Genomic DNA, 22,213 nt, shown 5'->3' on the forward strand with positions numbered 1-22,213 from the left:
GTATGATTTATAATATTCTGGGAAGCAAGACAAAAATCTCCAAAACAGCCTGTGAAAATAAAGACAAGTAAGATCAGGTTCTCATTCTTGATATTTAGAAAATGCTTCATAAATGCTGGAAATGAGGTGTTCATCCTTCATGTGAAAGACCTTCCACTTGTTTTCATTCCTTGGAGTGGCCAGGGGCTGCTATTGTTCATGTTCAAACGGCAACATATTTTATTCTGCCAGTTTTATTCCTCAGACTTTTTGCGGATTTTCACTTTCTTTTGGTGATCTCTTTTATAAACATTAGCTCAGATGCACACACCACTGGTTGGCATCCATGAGAAGATTAGGGGCATGGTTGTGTCAGTGGCTAGGAGCCCCATGGTACAGAGCGGTAAAGCTGCAGTACTGCAGTTTGAACTCTCTGCTCATGACCTGAGTTCAATTCCGGCAGAAGCTGGATTCAGGTAGCCTGCTCAAGGCTGACTCAGCCTTCCATCCTTCTGAGGTCAGTAAAATGACTACCCAGCTTGCTGGGGGGAAAGTGTAGATGACTGGGGAAGGCAATGGCAAACCACTCCGTAAAAAAAGTCTGCCATGAAAACGTCATGATGTGACATCGCCCCAGAGTCGAAAACGACTGGTCCTTGCACAGGGGACCTTTCCTTTCCTTTGTCAGTGGCATGATGCCATTTCTGGATCAAACGGGGAAGTAATGTCATACCACTTCTTGGACCTTCTTGGAGACTGGGGGCAGGAGTCTAATGTAAGAGAATCCACCCTCCAAAGTAGTCATTTCCTGCAAGTTGATGCTCTGTATCTGGGGCTTGGAGAGCAACAGTGGGAGGGTTTCTGGAGTTCTGGCCCCACTGGTGAACCTCCTGATGGCACCTGTGATATAGACGACTGGACTAGATGGGCCATTGGCCTGATCCAACACGAGTTCTCTTATGTTCTAACCAGGGCTTTTTTTGTAGCAGGAACTCATTTGCATATTAGACCACACACCCCTGATACAGCCAATCCCCTGTAATATGAGCCCTGTAAACTCTTGGACAAAAAAAAAAGACCTGGTTCTAACCCAGTGTGCTGCAGCAGTGAAAAAAGGAAAACATGTTATGGATGATTAGGAAAGGGATTGAGAATGAAACAGTTGATATTGTAATGCCCCTGTATAAGGGGTGGCCTCATTTAGAGGACCTGGTTGGCTACTGTGTGAGACAGAATGCTTGACTAGATAGACCTCTGGTCTGATCCAGTAGAGTTCTGCTTATGCTTTTAGGTTTAAAGCACTGATGGACCTCTGCTCCATATTTCTTATCTAACCCCCTCTTAAAGCTGTCTATGCTTGTAGCCGTCACCACCTCCTGTGGCAGTGAATTCCACATGTTAATCACCCTTTGGGCGAAGAAGTACTTCCTTTTATCCATTTTAACCTGACTGCTCAGCAATTTCATCGAATGCCCACGAGTTCTTGTATTGTGAGAAAGGGAGAAAAGTACTTCTTTCTCTGCTTTCTCCATCCCATGCATTATCTTGTAAACCTCTATCATGTCACCCCGCAGTCGACGTTTCTCCAGTCTAAAGAGCCCCAAGCGTTTTAACCTTTCTTCATAGGGGAAGTATTCCAACCCTTTAATCATTCTAGTTGCCCTTTTCTGGACTTTTTCCAATGCTATAATATCCTTTTTGAGGAGCGATGACCAGAATTGCACACAGTACTCCAAATGAGACCGCACCATCGATTTATACAGGGGCATTATGAAACTGGCTGATTTGTTTTCAATTCCCTTCCTAATAATTCCCAGCATGGCGTTGGCCTTCTTTATTGCAATCGCACACTGTCTTGACATTTTCAGTGAGTTATCTACCACGACCCCAAGATCTCTCTCTTGGTCAATCTCTGCCAGTTCACACCCCATCAACTTGTATTTGTAGCTGGGATTCTTGGCCCCAATGTGCATTACTTTGCACTTGGCCACATTGAACCGCATCTGCCACATTGACGCCCACTCACCCAGCCTCAACAGATCCCTTTGGAGTGCCTCACAATCCTCTCTGCTTCTCACCACCCTGAACAATTTAGTGTCATCTGCAAACTTGGCCGCTTCACTGCTTACTCCCAACTCCAAATCATTTATGAACAAGTTAAAGAGCATGGGACCCAGTACCGAGCCCTGCAGCACCCCACTGCTTACCATCCTCCACTGTGAAGACTGCCCATTTATACTCACTCTCTGCTTCCTATTAATTAGCCAGTTTTTGATCCACAAGAGGACCTGTCCTTTTACTCCATAACTCTCGAGCTTTTTAAGGAGCCTTTGATGAGGAACTTTATCAAAAGCTTTCTGGAAGTCAAGGTAACAACATCTATTGGGTCTCCTTTGTCCACATATTTGTTCACCCCCCCCCCCCCAAAAAAAATGCAACAGGTTCGTGAGGCAAGATCTTCCCTTACAGAACCCATGCTGAGTCTTCCTCAATAACCCGTGTTCATCAATGTGCCTACTCATTCTGTCCTTGATAATGCTTTCTACCAACTTTCCCGGTATTGAAGTCAGACTGACTGGCCTGTAATTTCCCAGATCTCCTCTGGAACCCTTTTTAAAGATGGGGGTGACATTTGCTACCTTCCAGTCCTCAGGAATGGAGGCAGATTTCAATGAAAGATTACATATTTTTGTCAGGAGATCCATAAGTTCAACTTTGAGTTCTTTCAGAACTCTTGGATGTATGCCATCTGGACCTGGTGACTTATTAGTTTTTAATTCATCTATCAGTTGTAGGACCTCCTCTCTTGTCACCTCAATCTGATTCAGGTCTTTCAACATCCCTTCCAAAATTAGTGGTTCTGGAGCGGGCAAACACTTCTTGTCTTCCACAGTGAAGACGGAGGCAAAAAATGCATTCAACTTCTCAGCCATTTCCCTATCCTCATTCAGTAATCCTTTTACCCCTTGGTCATCCAAGGGCCCCACTGCCTCCCTGGCTGGTTTCCTGCTTCTAATATATTTGAAGAAATTTTTATTGTTGGTCTTTATGTTTTTTGCAATATGCTCCTCATAGTCCCTTTTTGCCTGCCTGATCACAGTCTTGCATTTCATTTGCCACAGCCTGTGTTCCCTTTTATTAATTTCACTTGGACTAGCTTTCCACCTCTTAAATGAGTCCTTCTTACCTTTTACAGCTTCCATTACTTTGTTTATTTCTCTATTTTTCTATTACTGATTGTTTTGTTTTACCTTGGCTTTGTTATTGTATATCCCATTGTTGTAAGCTGCCCTGAGGCTATCTTGGAATAGGGTGGGATATAAACCCAATAAATAAATAAACACTAAAGTTTTAGCTTAAAGTCCATGTAATACTTACTGAACAACACTTTCCAGCAAACCAGAAATATTTATCTCTATTTAATAATGCAATATACATACAAATAACTATGCAGTTACCCTAATTGCCAATATAAATTACAGATAGTTCAACAAACATACATGTACATAAGCATTTATCAACTGTAATGTGAAAATTTCTGATTCTCTCAGCAGATCTGTTATTGGTTTAATGGCAATTCTATTCCTTTGATTTCCAAAGATAAAATTCACCCATTATACTAACAAAGGAAATTTCCCTATTCAATTCCTCCCTTAAGATTATGAAAAAGAGAGTGCAATGCACATTTTATTCCTACTACTAAAAACAAAATTAAGACCAATTTCACATTCACCTTACGCCGCTCTCACGTTCATCTTCTCAGCGTGGCTCCCTTTCAATTTCCCACTATCTGCCCCTGGGCTGCAGCAAGCATCGGCATTTTTGCACAGCAAATAGAAGCTGGGTTTTAGCGGTTTCTGTTTACTGCGTGAAAACACCAATGCTTGCTGCAACCCTGGGGCAGATAGTGGGAAATCGGAAGGAAACCATGCTGAGAAAACAACCATGAGAGTGGCATGAGGTAAGTGCCAAATTGGTCTAAAACATCATACTATAAGGAGACTTTAATCAAATTGAAGCTTTCATTTTGTCACTTGATTTGAATGGATCATCAAAGCTACAGCACTAAGATTTGTCAGACAAGGGGGAGTTGCATTAGGCAAAGGGAGAAAATTCTAAATTCAGTGATAAATGCTAGCTATAAACAGGCTTTTGTCGAAAAAGCCCAACAGGAACTCATTTGCATATTAGGCCACACCCCCTGATGCCAAGCCAGCTAGAACTATGTTCCTGTGCATTCCTGCTAAAAAAAGCCCTGGCTATAAAAGTTCTGTTAGAGCATAAACATAAGAACATAAGAGAAGAACATAAGAGAAGGAACATAAGGCCAGTGGCCCATCCAGTCCAACATTCTGTGTCACAGTGGCCAAAAAGACCAGGTGCTATCAGGAGGTCCATCAGTGCGGCCAGGACACTAGAAGCCCTCCCACTGTTGCCCCCCTCTCCAAGCACCAAGAATACAATTTGTCTTCCAAAGTTCTGGCAGAACTACAGTCCCCCTCCTCCTGGGGATAGGCACCCCTAAGGTCTGCTTCAGCATCAGGCAGTTTCACATGTAGGGTGACCAACTCTGGGTAGGGAAATACCTGGAGATTCTGGGCAGTAGAGCCTGCAGTGAACATAAGAACAAGCTGGAGATATTGATCATATCTGGATATATGCTGGATAAAAATGCTATATAAATGCCAGATAAAGTGCAAAAGTCAGGATGTATCTTCCATAACATCAGTGCAGTTTTCTAGTTCCTATGTTTTGTCTAGTTTGTTTAGTTTCTGGGAGTTCTGCCATTTTGTTTTGCCCTTTTACTGCAGGAGAAATTGAAACCCATGTAGTCTGCAAGTGGTCTGTGGCTTAATAGTTTAAAGAGCTGGAACCTGTTTTGGATGCAGTACTGAAACACTTAACAGAGCCAGTTTTGCTTTCAAAGGTTGGAGTAGAATCCTGGTTAGTTACTACTTGATTTAATAATTTTTGCATAACTTATTTATTTTATTTTCTAATGAGCCTGTTATTTTACTCATGATATGTCACAGGGACCAAACATTTGTTCAACAATAACATTTAAAAAGCTGCTTTTCAAATATGCGAGAATACACTATGTAAATTGGAATGTGCATTTTCATCTCTTCTAGGGTTCCTATGCAAAGGCAGGCTATGGCAAAATACCTCTGAACATCTCTTGCTTTGAAAATCTTACGGGGTCACCACAAGTCAGTTGTTACCTGAGAACAGTTTCCACCACCAAGTCTAATTCTGTTTGCTTTAATTAGATTTCATAGCATCTGCAATTGTGTAACTTCTTGGCCAGATTGATTTTTAGTCACATTGTGTGCTGGTCATTGTTTTGAATGCCAAAGAAAGTAGTCTTGAAATCTTCTCCCTTTCCCCTTCATTGAAAGAAATAAATGAATGGAGAGATGCCTTCAGAGAAATGTGGGAATCGCAATTGGTAACTAAAGCAAATATTGACTTGCTGATTCGCTGTTTGTGCATACACCCACACATTTAATAACAACACATGTGTACTGACATCCAAAATGATTGTTTTCTCTTCCACTGTCTGAACATTTTCAAATAGCATTTGAAAGAGAGATTCCCAGCTAATAAGGAGAGACAGCCCAGAGCAAGCAATTTAATAGTTGCATGGCAAAATGCTATGAGTTGCCTAAATTATGCTTTTCAAAAAATCATGGGTTTCATTTGTTCAAGTGTGGTTTACTCAAGCAGATACTTTTTAAATGAATTTGCTTAGTTAATTAGCATTTGTGAGAAAAGTCCTACCAAAATGACTATTACAGTCATACCAAGTTGCTTAGGCTTCATAAGTGCATTGCTCTTGAGACAGTGATCAAGGTCATAGAACACCCTCAAGGATTTAGGAGAAAGAAACAGGAACAAAGACCAGTTTCATGCAGTGACAATAGTTTTAATAACATTTCCCTACAGCCCTGAAATCAGAAATGACGATAGCATCCCCTCCTCAGCAACTAGAATGTTCCAAAATGCATTTTACCTAATAAGAGTGATCTTCAAGTAAAAAACTGTCAGTTGATTTAATTTGAAGATATCTCATCATTTGAGAGGGTTTTTTTTTCTTGTTGCCAGTTGTAGTCCTCCAATAGCATGAGAATTCAAAGGCACCTAGCGACACCTTGTTGTTAGCTGCCCTGAGCCCGTCAGGGGAGGGCGGGATATAATTGTAATAAAATAAATAAAAAATAAACAAACTTTTATGGACAATAGATTTAGGACAGACCAGAGGAAATACTTCTTCACTCAACAAGTTTTCAATATTCAAACTGACATCCATCAATGGTTACGAGCTATGCAAATTAAAGGGAACCTCCACATTTACAGGCGGTTATCCTGTGAATACCAAGGCAACATCAAAGGAAGACTTCAGTCTCTCTCTCTCTCTCTTGGCTTGACTTTGCGAACGAAGATTTAAGAAGGGTACAGTAGTCCACGCCTGCTGCAGGCTCGCTGGTGGCTGACAAGATGAATGCGGGACAGGCAGATCCGGCCACAGTGGCCGCAGGGAAAAGTCTGATTTGGGGTTGGTGCTGTAGCAGTGCGATTCTTCCTTAATCTCCTTTTGTCCTCAAGACCAGCTTTCTAGGTTTTGTTTAACCCTCCAGGGGAACTAATTGATAATGTGCTGAAACAGGGTGCTCATTAGAAAGACCACTGGTCTGCTCCAGCAGGATCTTCTTATGCTTACTGGTGAATCTATGAACAAATCTTGAGTTCAGTGGCATCTTTAAGACCAACAAAGTTTTATTTAAAAAGTGAGGTTTTGTGTGCATGAACACTTCCAAAGACACATTGAATGGAGGTTAATAGTTCGTATACAGAGACAGATGCCTCTACACAGGTGGACAGCAAATTAGCATATGACTTAATGAAGATGTTTTGACATATGCAAGGGCCAAACAGCAGTAAGCTAAGTTCATAGGGTCACCATTTGTTTGGATTTAATTAGGGGAAGGAACAGTGAAGCAATAAATATGTCTAAACAGGAGATGGATGTGTAAAAATGTCCTTCTTAGTTGTTATACTCCATCTATCTCCTCTCAAGCATGGAGTTAATCTATGAAGTCTCTAGCGAAAAGAATTGTGTTTCAAGAGTGATGAGGAGATATGAAAGCCCTCTCCTTTGTCTTCTTTGTTATGGATATTTCACAGTCCTGTTCATATGTTTAAAATCTTTATGCAAGAATAGCCCAGGCGTTTTTCTCCACCACACACCTAAAGTAAGGTATGATATAAACATTCCACAAAACTGTCTACTTTGTGAGAGGTTTTTAAAGGGGGAAGAATTACACAAAAATGGCATCTGTGCCCATCTCAGCATAACCAATAAATTCCCCTACTTGCTATTACTATGTGCTGTCGAAGAATGGTGGCCATTTATTGTTTTTCTTTCCCTTTCCATAATGGCTATTAGTTGCTATATAAATAAGTATTAGTTTTGTAGCTGATAACGCTTTCACTCTCTACAGTACCCACTGGAAGCTGAGGTGGGGGCAGGGTTGCCTTTCAAAATGCTGCTATATTCTACTTATTTATTTTTCAGATTTTTATTCCATTCCCCCCGCAAGTGGGCTCAGAGCAGACAGTAGTTAGGCCATTCGGTGGACATAAGCAATAAATAAATAAATAATTAAAATAAAATATATTACATAAAAATTAAAAATGATTGCACAATGTGTTGTGCACAATCTTCAAAAGCTGGTGCTGCTGGACTATGATATTTGTTTCATACAGGCAGCATAGAAGTGGTGTCTTCAGCAGAGGATGCCAATTTTTTTATTGGACACCCACTGCCTCAGCCAAAAGGCTCGGTGGAACAGCTCCATTTTACAGGCCCTGCAGAATGGTAATAGGTCCCACAGGGCCCTGATTTCATGTGGAGGCATGTTCCACTAGGCCAGGGCAGAAAAACCCCTTGGTTCAGGTCAAGGCTAAGTGGACGTCCTTTGCGCTGGAGACAGCCAGCAGATCTTGCTTGGCAGTGCACAAGACTCCCCAGGGCAGATATGGAGAAAGGCAGTCCTTCAGGTATGTCAGACCCAAGGCTATGCAAGGCTTTGAAGGTGAACAGCAGTACCTTGAAATGGATCTGGTACTCAATTGGTAGCCAGTGCAGTTGACATAATGCTGGCTAAATGTGGGTGCACACAGACAAAGCAGTCAGTAGGTATGCTGCTGCATTTTGCACCAGCTGGAGTTTCCAGTTCAACCACAAGGACAAGCCCACATAGAGTGAGTTACAGGAATCAAGCCTGGAAGTGACCATTTGATGGGTCACTGTAGCTAAGTCCTGGGGGGCGAGGTATGGGGTAGTTGCCTGACCTGCCGGAGATGATAAAAGGTGGTGACTTGGGCCTCCAGAGAGGGCAAGGCATCCAGCATTCCCCCCCCCCCCCCCCGCAGGCTCCTCACCTGTTGGGCTGGCACAAGCAACATACCATCCAGGGTGGGTAGCCTGATTTCTGACTCAACTCACCCCCTATTCACTACTTATTCACATGTTTGTGTGAATAAAAATATCATTAATGGATATAAAAATATCGGCAGCATAAATACCTGACCTTCGAAGGACATTTCATAATTTGGCACCCACTGCTATGGAGGGCCATCTTCCCTTTTTGAAGTTTTTACTAGGAACATCTAAGATTATTAATTATTTTTGGGGGGTTATTGCTGTTCTATTGATTTATAGCTATTAAATATATTATGTTTTGAATTCCAGTCAAAGTCATCTTGGTGGAGGCCAGTTGAAAAGATAGATGGGTTGGGTTAGAAGGAGAGACGGACATGCCATTGAGTCACAACTGACTCATGGCAGCCCCATCCACAAGGTGTTCCAGGCAAGAGGCTTCCCTTTCTATACATAGCAACCAGTCTTTCTTGGTGTTGTCCCATCTAAGAAATGACTGTGCCCAGTCCTGCTTAACTCCCAAGCTGTGACAAGCCTAGGCTAAGCTGGGGTACTCAGGCTGCTTGGGTTGGGTTAAAATGTGTTAAACACATAAATTAATGGGTGAGTCTTGTGTCTGCAGATGTCATTGATCAATATATCATTGATCATTTTCCATTTTTAACTAGGCAGCTTTTAAAGCCATCTTTAGATTCTCCCAGATGGATCCAACCAACTGTTCTAGTTTTGAAAAAAAGAGATATCTCCCTTGTCCACCACAAAAGCTACTTGGAGGATTTTGGGACTTGCTTGAACAAAAACCACATGGAATGGGGCTGTAGTAAGGAGAAGAATTTAGTGATTTTTTTTTTAAATGACTGGATCCAACCCATTGTCCAGCAGCCCCTCAAAATTTGCCATTTAAAAACTATTTACAGGTCAAACCACAACAATCTTACCATATGTTTTGGTGAACTCTTCTTACTTTCTGTTATTTCCAGGACTGTTCTGTTTACTTTGACCTCGGTGGTTGTGCTTGTCATCACAACTGACTGGATCAACTGGGACAAGCTCAATCGTGGATTCCTGCCAAGTGATGAAGTTTCAAGGGCCTTTTTGGCTTCCTTCATCTTAGTCTTTGACCTTCTTATTGTCATGCAGGTATACTTTTCCTGATATTTCTTTCCAAGTGCTGAAGCTGCCTTCTCTGTAGATTGCCCTTTTGTATGTGCTATTCAGCCAAGACATTCTAAAATAAAATAAATGTTTGCCATTGCTATTATTAGGTTTAGATGACATCAGTGTTCTCAGATAACTGTTTAAAAAAGCCAAATGGCTTTTTGAAAAAGATAATAATGGCAAAAACATTGCTGACTTCCTTAGCTTTATTTTGCAAGGTAAGACTTTGGTGACTTTCCAAATGGGAATATTGTCTGCCAAAATTGTATACAGGGGGGGAAAAAAGTAAAGGTAGTAATTTTGTAATGAAAAGCCTCCATTATAAAGATGAAATAACATAATAGAACATAAGTTACAGACGTTTAAAATGTGCAGTATATGGTTACATCATACAATGAAAGGTATTAATAATCATTCTTAGGAGTCAATCTCATTTCTTTATGCACATATATTCGCACCAGGTCTACTAGCAGTTTGTTGTGCCAGGTTTCTTGCCACTAGCTGATGTTTCTAAGGAGATGATTTCTTGTAGCCCATCCAATCTGTGCTCTGTTAAATTGTGCTGCTAAAATGGGACTCCATCCTGTGGTTAGTACAAGGCCATGTGGCACAGCATCTGTCTACAATTTGAATATTCTTTTCCTCCTTAATTAAATTCTACAAGGCAAAACAAATTTTTAGTTTGGGGTTATAATGAGTGCCAGTGCCTCACTGTGCTTAAAAGTGCTGGGTGACAAAGATCTGGGAGACAGAGATTTAGATCTCCACTCTGCCTTGGCAATAGATCAAGATGGATCTATTAGTTAGTCTGTCTGTAGCGATAAAAAAGAGTAAGAGTTCAGTTGCACCTTAGAAATTAACAAAATGAGCTTTTGTGAATCATATGTGAAGAAGTGAGCAGTGACTCGTGAAAGCTCATACCCTGCCCCAATTTTGTTAGTCTTCAAGGTGCTACTGGACTCTTACTCTTTTCTGCTGCCGTGGCTAGTCACTCTATCACTGCCTAACCTATCTCACAGGATTGCAGCTATGAGGATAAAATGGAAGAGGCATGTGATGGCCTTGCCAACTTCCCTCCTTCATAGGCAAGATTTCCCCTCCTTTTTTCTTTCCCTGTCTGACTGAGCTGCCCTAGTAATGCATTTTCTTCTTTTGTGAAGAATTCTGGCTGTCCCACCCTGTCAAAGGGTAATATTTTAGCTGTTTGCTCAGCCCAGGAACCTGAGGGACAGATTGGGAGCCGAGTTTAGCTTTAATGGCACTTGAGATGTTTTTGTATTCCAAATTAACAAAATATTTTATTTAACATAGAGGGGAAAAGTCAGGTGAAATCATGGGTTGAAATTTCTGAGATAAAACCAGTACATGCACAGACTTCAGGCTATTGAGAGTTTTTAAAGCTATTAACAGTTACTTAAAACTTTTCATTGAGAGGCTTTCATTCCAGTGTTTTCCCAAACTAGTATACTTTCTTTGAGTATTCTCTGACTCATTAGGTTTCCAGCAGACTAATGCACTCATTCCAGTATCCAAAACCCCTTCTCTTGAAACACCAGTACTCATCTTGAGTTTTTAAATTGACTCTTAAGATGTCTAAAGGCAGTTTCTAATGATATCAGACCAGGGATCTTTCCATTCATCAGCGCTAACACGCTATTTGACTGGGTAGGAAAATTCTCTCCCTAGAAAATGTCCCCCTTTTTTGGCTTGAATGGAGGTCTCTCTGTCTAACTACCCACTGGTCTTTGTCAACTTTCCCCAGTTTTCCTGTCTGTATTGAACTGCTTTCAGTCAGGGCTAAATTCTGGAATTATCAGTACTAAACTCTTCTCAGCCAGGGCTAAAATCAGACTGCTGCCCTCCTCAACATTTAGTTCAGAAGTCTTTCTTTGCTCAACTGATGCTAGCCAATCAGATCAGCAGCCTGTCACTCAAGGCTCTCTGGCTTTGTGAAGAATTAACACTTCACAGTCCTTTATCTGTATACACAGCACTTCTAAGCTTTTAAAAGTGCAGTCTGTCACAAGGCAAGAACACTGTAAGCCATTTTGGGTAATCATTGGGAGAAAATAGTAGGATATAAACATCTAAATAGATACATGAATTGTCTTATTTTTTGGCAACAGACTACATTTAGACATTTGAGTAATTTCTATTTACAATAAATCTACATATTTTATATACTTATTTCATTTATACCCCACCTTTCTCTCCCATAAGGACCCAAAGTGCTTTAAATAATTCTCCTTTCTTCCATTTTATCCTCACAACAATCCTTTGAGGAGGATTAGACTGAGTATGTAACTAGCCGAAGGTCAAGGAACAAAAGTCCCTTTATATTATAATCTATTAACATTTGTGGTACTTTTATGAAGTCTCATTTTGTAGGAATATCTAATTTGGGTTTTAACAAACCACCATGAGTATAGTGTACACCAGTGGTACCAGGGCTGGACCCAAACTTTTTTCCACCCTAGGCAAGGCTAACTACTTGTGCCCCCCCCACACACACACACTGATAACCAATCTTCAAAAACAGATGAATTGCAGGAAAAATGAAAAGCACCAAACTTTGACTTACTCCCTGACCTGATCTTGTGAGATCTCAGGGGAGTTTTGCCACTAAACTGTGCCAGGCACATTCCCTTCTTTTGTCCAGTATCTCTTTCCCAGCTACCCACCCCAAACATTGCTCCCTCCCTCCCTCCTTCCCTCCCCATGCTTCAGACCGACATGACTGTCCACCTTGTTATCCATCTTGGGCCCCATCTACTTTCTTTCCTCCTCCATTTTTTGTAAATAGAAATGTAAGCTAATGTTTCATATAAGCTTCTATATATGAAATGTTACCTTCATGGTTCTTTGATAGAGTGGTGGGGTGCAAGATACAGAAAGTTCTTCCATAGACTTATCTAATGTCATTTTCCAGAGAACAGTGCCAAAAAATGACGTTTATACATTTAAAGGAATCGGTAAGAGCTTTTCTGTGCATGCACACTTCTTCAGATAAATACCTTGAATAAACTTTTGTTGGTCTTAAAGGGACCACTGGACGCAAAATCTGTTCTTATGTGTACTTTTATTATTGTATTATTGTAATGTTTGCATTTTATATTATGCTATGTAAGCTGCCCTGAGCCTGCTTTGGCGGGGAGGGCGGGATATAAATTAAATATTATTATTTTGATGTCCTAAGTTAGTGGTCATAAACAATGGTGGACTGGCCAAGGTGTCAGCTTGCCAATGGCAAGTTGGGCCCCCTTAAATATTAGAGAATATGTTTAAAAGGTTAATGTCCTTCTAGTAGCTTGAAAATATAATAGAAGTCCCAATATTATTACTGTAATGCAACTAAAATTTACATTGTATTTAGGGTTGCCAGCCTCCAAGTGGGGCCTGGGGAACTCCTGCTTTTCCAACTGATTCCCAGCTGGCAGAGATCAGTTCCCCTGGAGAAAATGCAATCTGTATTTACATTTAATATTTTCTGCATAATGTCAGTAAAATGTGCATTATATGTATACTGTAATTACTAAATATATATATACATTTATTTCGCAAAAGTTTTAATTGTACCTTTTTCCCACTTATGTATTTCTTGAAATTTTTATTTATTTCTTACAAAAATTAAATGATAGCCTTATAGTTGTGGGTGGGCCCCCTTGGTCTCCTGGCAACCAATATTTTTAGACCCAGTCCACCACTGGTCATAAACTTTCTGTATCTTATATCCCATGACTATATATTTACAAGGATTCGATTATTACTGATAAAATGCCAAGAGGCCCCAGATGGATAACCATGTGGAGAACCTCACCCTCATGACAGTTTGTTGGAAAGACTAGCCACTGTTTTGCTTCCCTTTACATTCATTGTCACTGCTTTGGGTGAAATCTAACCCAGGCTAGCCCAGTCTCGACAGATCTTGGAGACTAAGCAGGGTCAGTCCTGGCTAGTATTTGGATGGGAAACCTCAGTCATTATGCAGAGGCAGGCTTTGTTTCCTCTAAGCTGCAGAGTCTTGTGAGCAAAAATTCTATTTTGTTAGCTACTGGTATTAAAGTTGTGAGCTATGGGCACTGAAGTTGTGAGTTACTGCATGAATTAGTGTGCTCTTGGGGTCATTCTTCCTGAGTGAAGACAAAAACGTGTGAGCTAGAGGCTACAAATCTGTGAGCTAGCTCAAGCTAACTCAGCTTAGAGGGAACACTGGAGGCAGGCAATGGCAGACCACCTCTGGATGTCTCTTGCCTTGAAGTCCCTATGGGGTCACCATAAGTCAGCTGTGACTTGATAGCATTTTTGTACCACCTCTCTCAAACCCAAAGCCAACCCCACAAGGGTGTTTCTCAGCAGCTTGCCAAGTGGCCAGTGTGCAGACTCTCTGAAATTAGAGAAATGTTATTGCTACAAGGCACAAATTCAAGGTATTGCAAAGAACAAAATCAAAGTACACTATGTAAAATAAACAAAACGTCAGTTGCTAACAATATTCCTGATGAATCAGCAACCTTTTTTAGCATAATTCTCCTCTGTAATCTTTTATGGTAAAACACGCAGTCAAAGAGACACAGCCACAAACTCAAGATGGATAACCGGTGGCAGGTAGGGTCAGCAGGAGCAGGCTTAATCTCCTTATAGGTAGCCATGAGGTTGAGGCGGAATAGATTCCTAGCAACTGTTATGAAAACCCACCTAGACTACTTCTGCATCCCACCAGTGAAAAACCACTGCTAAAAGTAACTTTGGCCATATGTTTGCTTTGGCTGCCCAAATGATTGAAACAAAAGATCACCAACACATAAGCAGCCTGATTACTGAGCCATGAGAATAGACCCATCTTCCTTCCATCCTTTCTTGCTTTGCCTAAGGGATGCAGACCATTTCTTTTCAGTCTGGCATTTGTTTAACTTGTGGCTGTTTGACAGTGAGTCTCTTGACCTGTATCAGTATGGACTGTGTTGTGTTTACTTTCCATTGTTGCTTTATTGATTTTTAATTCAGTGTGTTTATGGATTTTGTTTATTTCTCTGTAGTTTCTTTTTCTTAATGAGAAGCTTAATGAGATGCAAGATCTAATTATGGATCTCCAACATCATGGGAGGGAGGGAGGAAGCTGATGGTATGCCCCACATTCACTGATTTTTTTTCTTTCCTTCTGCTGTATAAGAAGATATTGGATTTATATCCCGCCCTCCACTCCAAAGAGTCTCAGAGCGGCTCACAATCTCCTTTACCTTCCTCCCCCACAACAGACACCCTGTGAGGTGGGTGGGGCTGGAGAGGGCTCCCACAGCAGCTGCCCTTTCAAGGACAACCTCTGCCAGAGCTATGGCTGACCCAAGATCATGCCAGCAGGTGCAAGTGGAGGAGTGGGGAATCAAACCCGGTTCTCCCAGATAAGAGTCCGCACACTTAACCACTACACCAAACTGGCTCTCCAGTGTGTGTGTGTATATATATACGCATAAGCTGGCATGGGCTGCAGCCAACTTCTTCAGATGCATGAAGTGAAACTTCAGTCACCAGTATATGTGTGTGTATATATACACACACACACACACACACACATATACTGGTGACTGAAGTTTCACTTCATGCATCTGAAGAAGTTGGCTGCAGCCCATGCCAGCTTATGCGTCAATAAATCTGTTAGCCTTAAATGTGCCATGAGACTCTTCATTAGTGCTTCTGAAATCTAGTACTGTATATTCATGTGTTGAGCCCACACTGCTTTCCTATTTATTTATTTTATTTATTTAATGGACTTATATCCCGCCCTTCTCACCAAAGTGTCTCAGGGCGGCTTACAACATAATGAGTCCACCAGTAGACCAGAAAACTCTACTTGGTTAAGGACAGAATAGAAAGGTAGATATGTAAAATTTCATGTGACACAGTCTAGTTTTTTTTTACTTCTGGTGTGTTTTCTGCACATCTGACTGTATATTAAGGCGCTAAACATATACACCTTTTTAAAGCCTTCCTTACGCACTTCTTCATCAACATCCTACCATTTTGTCTTGATCACTACTTCACCACACTGTTCCCCCTCCTTGTCACATCACTTGCATTATATGCATTATAAACCCCTAGACTTAAGCATGCAAGGAACATGAATGAGGCTTGTATAAACCACACATGGGGATTTGCAAATTGTTTATATTACGATCAACCCTTATTAAGTGTGGTTGGATTTAACTATATGGCTTTATAAGATAATCACTCACAGTGAATGGTTCTTGAGAAAGTAATATGGAAATGGATGGAGAATTAGCCCCCACCATTGGATCTAGGGCTGCCCTTAGATTTCCTCCTTGATCTCATGTTTACCAGCTGTGGCTCATTGCCACCAATTTTCATGCACCATTTTGCTGCAATGAATTCCAGCAGTTTAGCTTTTGTAATATCTGTGCATGAGTTGATGTTAAACTGAAGTAGGGTTATCCCCAAATTTTATGTATTTACTAGGAGTAAGGTGGTTGTGGGGAAAAATACAACAGGCTCTAGAAGGAGGCTCTGAGCAAGTGCTTGTCACCCTTGCTGTCTTCCCACCAACCCAAGTGAAGGCATTAATTTCCCCCCACCTCAAGGGGAGCTTATCTCTGCTATCTAGAGAGCAGTTGTAAATCTGAGTGATCTCCAGTGGTTCCATAGGATGAAATGGCATTGTACCTGTCTGAGATTCCACCTCTCCTCAAACCCCACCCTTTAATATCCAGAAATTCCCTAACCTGGAGTTGGCAACCTATCTCCTTCCCTTTATCTGCCCCTCTGACTTCAGCTTTGCATCTTCTTCCCCCTCCCTGCAGCTTCTACATAGGCTGTCTTTCTCCACAGTGGGGGTGGGGAACCAAAGCAGCTTACATAATTCTCTTCTGCCCCCTTTGATCTGAACGACAACCCTGTGAGGCAGGTTAGGCTGGAAGTCTGTGACTGGTCTGAAATCAGTCAGTCAGCTTCCACAGCAAGGACCTGGGTCCAGCAGACCCCACTCTGAAGCCCTAACTCCTATACCCTCCTCAAAGCCCACCACAGAATCTCCAGGAATTTCCCATCAACACAGAAAAGTACCACTGAAGGCCTCTGGGTGAGTGTCTGCCACCCTTGCTGTCTTCCCACTCACCAAAGTGAAGGCATTCACTCCCCCCACAACCTCAAGGGGAGCTGATCTCTGGCATCTGGAGAGCAGTCGTAATTCTGAGTCATCTCCAGTCCTCACCTGGAGATTGGCAACAGTGGCTCCCAGGAGAAAATTGTTGGTTTGGAGTCAATGGCATTGTACCTCTCTGAGGTCCCACCCCTCCTCATACCCTGCCCTCTCCAAGGCCAGCCCCTTAAATCTTCAGGAATTACCTAACCTGGAGTTGGCAACCCTATCCCCTTCCCTTTATCTACCCCTCTGACTTCAGCTTTCCATCACCTTTGCCCTCCCTGCAGCCTCTATATAGGAAAATTAGTCTTTCTTCACAGTGGGAGGGGGGGAACCAAAGCAGTTTACATCATTCTCTTCCCCCATGTGATCGGAACAACAATCCTGTGAGGCAGGTTAGGCTGGACGTCTGTGACTGGTCTGAAATCAGTCAGTCATCTTCCACAGCAAGGACCTGAATCTCTGAAAGATTTATTCATATCAACTAGAAATTATTGTAAGCATTAGCATTTGAATGAGACTATAATGATTTTTCTTGAAAGCTCGTAGAAGCAAAAGTGAAACACTGGATAAAGTACTACCGTGTAGCGTTCTACCATCTGTGCCTTGCTGTACAGAAGAAGAATTTTATGGAGCACAGGTCTCTTTGAAGGACTGCCTTACGGAAATATCACTCACCGGAGTGTGGCTCTCCACAGGATTTTTCTATTGGAATTCTTGTCAACGTCCAGCCTTGGAAGCATATTGGACTATTATTGCCTTTGGAGTGACTTTGGGGGTTGGCTTTTGTTCCTTATGCACTTTTCTTATTATGTTGAGAATTTGTATTTTCAGAAGTATCAATGAAACACAAAATTTGTTTATAATTGTGAGGCTGGTTTTCACGGAGGGTTTTTCCCTATTTCCCTGCTCACTTGGAGATTGGCAACAGTGGTTCCCCAGGAGGAAAGGCCTCTCCCTCAGAGTCCATTCTGTCATATGAGCCCACTGTAGCCTAATTGGAATGGAAAGAGTATTGGCAGCTGGAAAGGGCCCCTCCCTGCTGTGAATGAGCATTCCTTTTGCCTCAGTTAAAGAGAAAGAAACCTACTGTTTTGTCATGAACCCCAGGCCTGTAGCTGGGAAGGGGAGGGCTGGCGGGGCCGGGCACCGCAAATCTTTCCCCTGTTTTACACTCTCACACCTTCTTGCCTGCTCTCAGACAGACTGTCCTGAACTTCCTACAACAGGCCCTGAGGAGAGGCAGTACTGATCAGTAAGTTCCCTGTCAGCAGAGAACTGTCTCCCTTGAAGGTCAGTGGTCTTATGCTGGAGTTATTGCCTGATGGGGCTGGCGGTGGGCGGGGGAGAGCAGAATCAGCCTATGGCATAGCAGAGACAGTGTGAGCCAATCCTGTGCAAGCCAAATCTAACGAATGAAAATCCTCAGAATTGCCACCATGGTTGGGCTTTTATTTATATAATTGATTTATTAGCAAACCTGGGTGTTACTGTGTTTGCAGAGCCATGAATGGTCACTGTGCCTAACTTTGTTGCATAGATACAGCTAACTTCATAGGGTTCAGCCCCTAGCTATTGAATGTTACAATTTATACTCACTTCACAATAAAAATGTTATGCGGCTTTTGCCTGCTTTTGGGGGTGGGGCATTGTACTTAATAAGATGCAGGGGAGCTTCCAATTAATGAATCCATTTTGAAAAACATGAATAAGAATGGGCCGTACATTATCCAGCACAACACCAAATATCATTATACTAAAGGCACAGTGATGGTACTGCCCGCTACGACCATATTACTAAATCATTCTTTGACTGTGAAAAATGAAATCCCCACAGAATGACCTTGAGGCTATCAAGCTTGGAAGGGAAACTTCATTTGAAAATCCTTGGCTTTGGTGCTCTTTCATATTTTTACTGCACAGAGTAAGTCTGAAGTTTAATTGCATTTTTGAATGATGTTTGCACAGCAGACTTGTTATTTATTTAAAGATATTTATCCAAGATGCACAACTACGATTACTTATCTTATTTACAAGGTGGCTGTGGCATCAGTGAATTGCCATTGCAATAAAGTCAGGTTGACTCAGATGGGTAGTAAATTGCACATAAAAATTCTTGCAATGAGAGTCTTCTAACTAAACTAAAAGCATTAGACAGATTCATGCTCTAAATGTCCATGTAAAGCCTGGCATTGGCATTGTAAATGGTCATTTCCACATGATGGTTATTCCATGTTAATTAAGTGCCCCAAAGAATGCTCATTTTGTTGGAGTCTCTACTGATTCAGCTTCTACATTGTTTACATTGCAAACTAATTTTAGCACAGAAAAGTACTAACCTAGCCTACAAAATAATTCCCAACGTGGGCAGGAGTGAACTAGTTGTATAAATATAAGTTTGCCCACTCAAAAGTATTAGGGCTAATGTTTCTGCAAGTATGCTAGCATTCAATTTGAAAACATCTTACAATGTTATTAAATAATATTGTTTGTTGTATTCTTTTCTTTATTGTTAACCCCTCCCCCACAAAAAAAGCTTAAATGTTATGATAAGAGACAGGAACCTGCAGAATAACCTCATGTTATTAATTAGCCCTGTTGCATTAAACAAATGCTCTAACCAATGCGTTTGTGATATGCTTCATACAGGTCTCCTCACAAATGCATATGTACAAACACAAGTGCAAAATTCTGCACACACAAAAACACAATGGTACAAGACTGGCTTCTCAAAAGTGCAAGCACATGCTATGAATGTTGCAACTACTTGAACTGAGTCACATGATTATTTCATATACAGTAAGCACTTCCTGCATGCGCCACAGGGCATAGGCTAAGGCAATAACACTCTGTGAGCTGTTCAGCAAATCCTGCCCCCCATACTTAATACCTTGCAGGAAGGGGCAGAACCAGTATTTTACTTAGCATTTATATGTCACATTTGAAGTGTGCCAAATGTTTCACATGGCCTGTCTGCATTCAAACATCATAGTGAACTATGGTTTGTGCAGCAAACCCTGGTTGGCTTACAGGATGTAGCCAATAAATCCCTGTTTATGTATAAACCCCAGTAGGCCCATAGCCAGGATTTTTCATTTAGTGGGGCACATAGCCAGGATTTTCGTTTTTTGGTGGGCCACCAATTGTTTGGGAGACACCAATTATGCTTATACTTAACACTAATATATAAATAACGCAGACAAGTCGTTTATCACTCATAAATGTTTAAAGCAGGGATGTTGAACTCATTTGTTGCAAGGGCCGGATCTGACATGAATGAGACCTTGCTGGGCCGAACCACGTCGGGCCAGGCCTTGTGTGTACCTATTTAAGATTAGGTAGCAGAGATATAAATTTCATAATGAACACAGACAAACACATATTTTTTAAAAAATTTAAACATGCTTAAAATGTAAGTCATTGATCTTAAAGATGCTTTCTTTGTATTTCTCCCATGGGATTCAGGGAACTGGGCAAAGGAAGTTCTGGCTCTTTCCTTCCCTCCTTGGAGGACTGGAAAGGGGAGGAGCCTCAGCCAATAGAAGGAAGAGAGGCTTGGCTCAGTAGCTCTGCTCTGCAATTGAGAGAGCCTGGCAAAGCAAGCTACTCCTCTCCCCTTCCTCCTCAAGGGAGGCGTCTCAGCCAATGGAGAAATAGAGGTTTTGCTCTGTAGCTCCTGTGCGATTGAGCAAGCCTTGCAAAGCAAGCTGTTATGCAGAAGGAAGCAAGAGAGGGAGGAGGAAGCAGATGACAGCCAGTTGCTTGGGGGCCTGATAGGAACCCTCCAGGGGCCTAATTTGGCCCCTTAACTGCATGTTTGACACCCCTGGTTTAAAGTTTATTTTAAAAATTTGGATTCCACCCCCATCAAAATTTCCACCTGGAGTTTGGAATCCTATCCCCATGCAGACATTGGTAGTTTATTAAAGTGCATCCCAGTGCATTTCCAGGTCCCACCTGGTGTCTGAAATCTTCCCCCCCAAACAGAAATTTGGATTACACCCCCATCAGAGTACCCATCTGGAGTATGGAATCCTCTCCTCCCCATGCAAATACTGGGAGTTTTTTTAAAGTGCCTCTCAGTGGATCTCCTGGTCCCACCTGGAGGGTGGCACCCTCTCCCTCCAGACATTCCAGAGGATTTCTACCTCTACCTAAGCATGGTTCATTAGACTTGCCTTCACTTGTAGGATGATCAAGTTGGAAATCTGAGGGATGGGGGAGGAGGCTGCCAGGGCAAGGAATTGGAGGTGCTGGCCAGCGGGTATTTGGAGGCGGGTCCTGCTGGCAACAACAGTGTGTGTTTGGAGACAGCTCAGAGAGGCAGAGCAGAGGGAGCAGGAGTTGTGATTGGAGGCCCTGCCTGCATGCTGGGGCCTTTAAAAACAGGCCTAAGAAAGAGAGGAGAAAGTGTCAGCAGCATTAGTGCTCAATCAGAGCAGCAGCAGTGGGTGCTGCTTGATCAGAGCAATGGTGGTGATGGCGGCAGCATTGCTGCTTGATTGGAGCAACAGTGGTGGCTGAAGGTGCTGCTTGATTGGGGCAATGGTGGCAGAGTTGCTGCTCAATCAGAACAGTGGCAGCAGATACTGCTTGGATAGAGCAGCAGCAAGCGATGAGCAGCAGCAGTAAGTGGCAGGGGACTGAGATTGGTGGGACCAGAAATGTTCCATAGGGAGTTGATTGGTAGGGCCTGGAGCTTGGGGACCCCACCATAGCTTTGGGCCCAAACCCCAGTGTGTGTGTGTGTGTGGGGGGGTGCCTCTCTTCTGTCTCCTAGCAGAGACAACCTATACCCTATACCACCAACACAGAAGAGTTACCAACATTCCAGTCTTATCTCTAACAGAAACATAATATGCACTATGCCTTACTGCATTTCTACTTCGTTTCTAAGCAACAACTGAAGTAAGAGGTAGGCGGGTAGGAAATCCATTCCCAAAGGCAGGGCTAAACTAGATCAAGAGCCTGATTCTGGGGCTTCTGGGTCTGAACAGGAGGAGGGGGAATTCTTTTCTGATGTAGAGGAAGATGAAATCAAGGTGCCTGAGCAGGCTAGTCGCTTTTTCAAAGCGGATGATTATCAGTATCTGTTGTCTATGTCAGCATATGCCTGCTAGAAAGACTTCAGGCTGGAGTCTAATGCAACTGACAGTTCCTGATCTATGACAGTTCCTGACAGCTTCCCTTAGCAGGTGCAAACCGGTTCTGTCCAGAGGACTTGTGCTTAAGCAGAATGACTCAGCACTGTGTGCTGATTGGTGCTTGTATATAGCCATGTGTATATAACTGAGGAGAGTCTGTATAGTGTATCCTCTGCTATCATATGTATTGTCTGGCGAAGCACTTTGTCCAGTGTATACCAGGACAACCATAACCTGTATATCTGTAAATAAATATATATAGATTAGCACAAGTCAGTGTGCTGTATATTCTTAAACCTCTTGAATCCAGAGCATACCAGTGAATATGCCGACAGT

The 22,213-nt window shown here is 42.2% G+C and overlaps 1 protein-coding gene across 1 annotated transcript in view; it reads left to right on the plus strand.

The window, feature by feature from the left end:
- The window catches only part of TMEM117 (transmembrane protein 117), a 418,706-nt gene that overhangs the window by 334,897 nt on the left and 61,596 nt on the right, over window positions 1–22,213 (plus strand). The window contains exon 6 of the mRNA XM_060244943.1: window positions 9,403–9,562. Coding sequence (XP_060100926.1) covers window positions 9,403–9,562 — 160 coding nt within the window. The remainder of the gene's footprint in view (window positions 1–9,402; window positions 9,563–22,213) is intronic.

This window comes from Heteronotia binoei, chromosome 8 (assembly GCF_032191835.1).
Source record: "Heteronotia binoei isolate CCM8104 ecotype False Entrance Well chromosome 8, APGP_CSIRO_Hbin_v1, whole genome shotgun sequence".
Taxonomy (NCBI): Eukaryota; Metazoa; Chordata; class Lepidosauria; order Squamata; family Gekkonidae; genus Heteronotia; species Heteronotia binoei.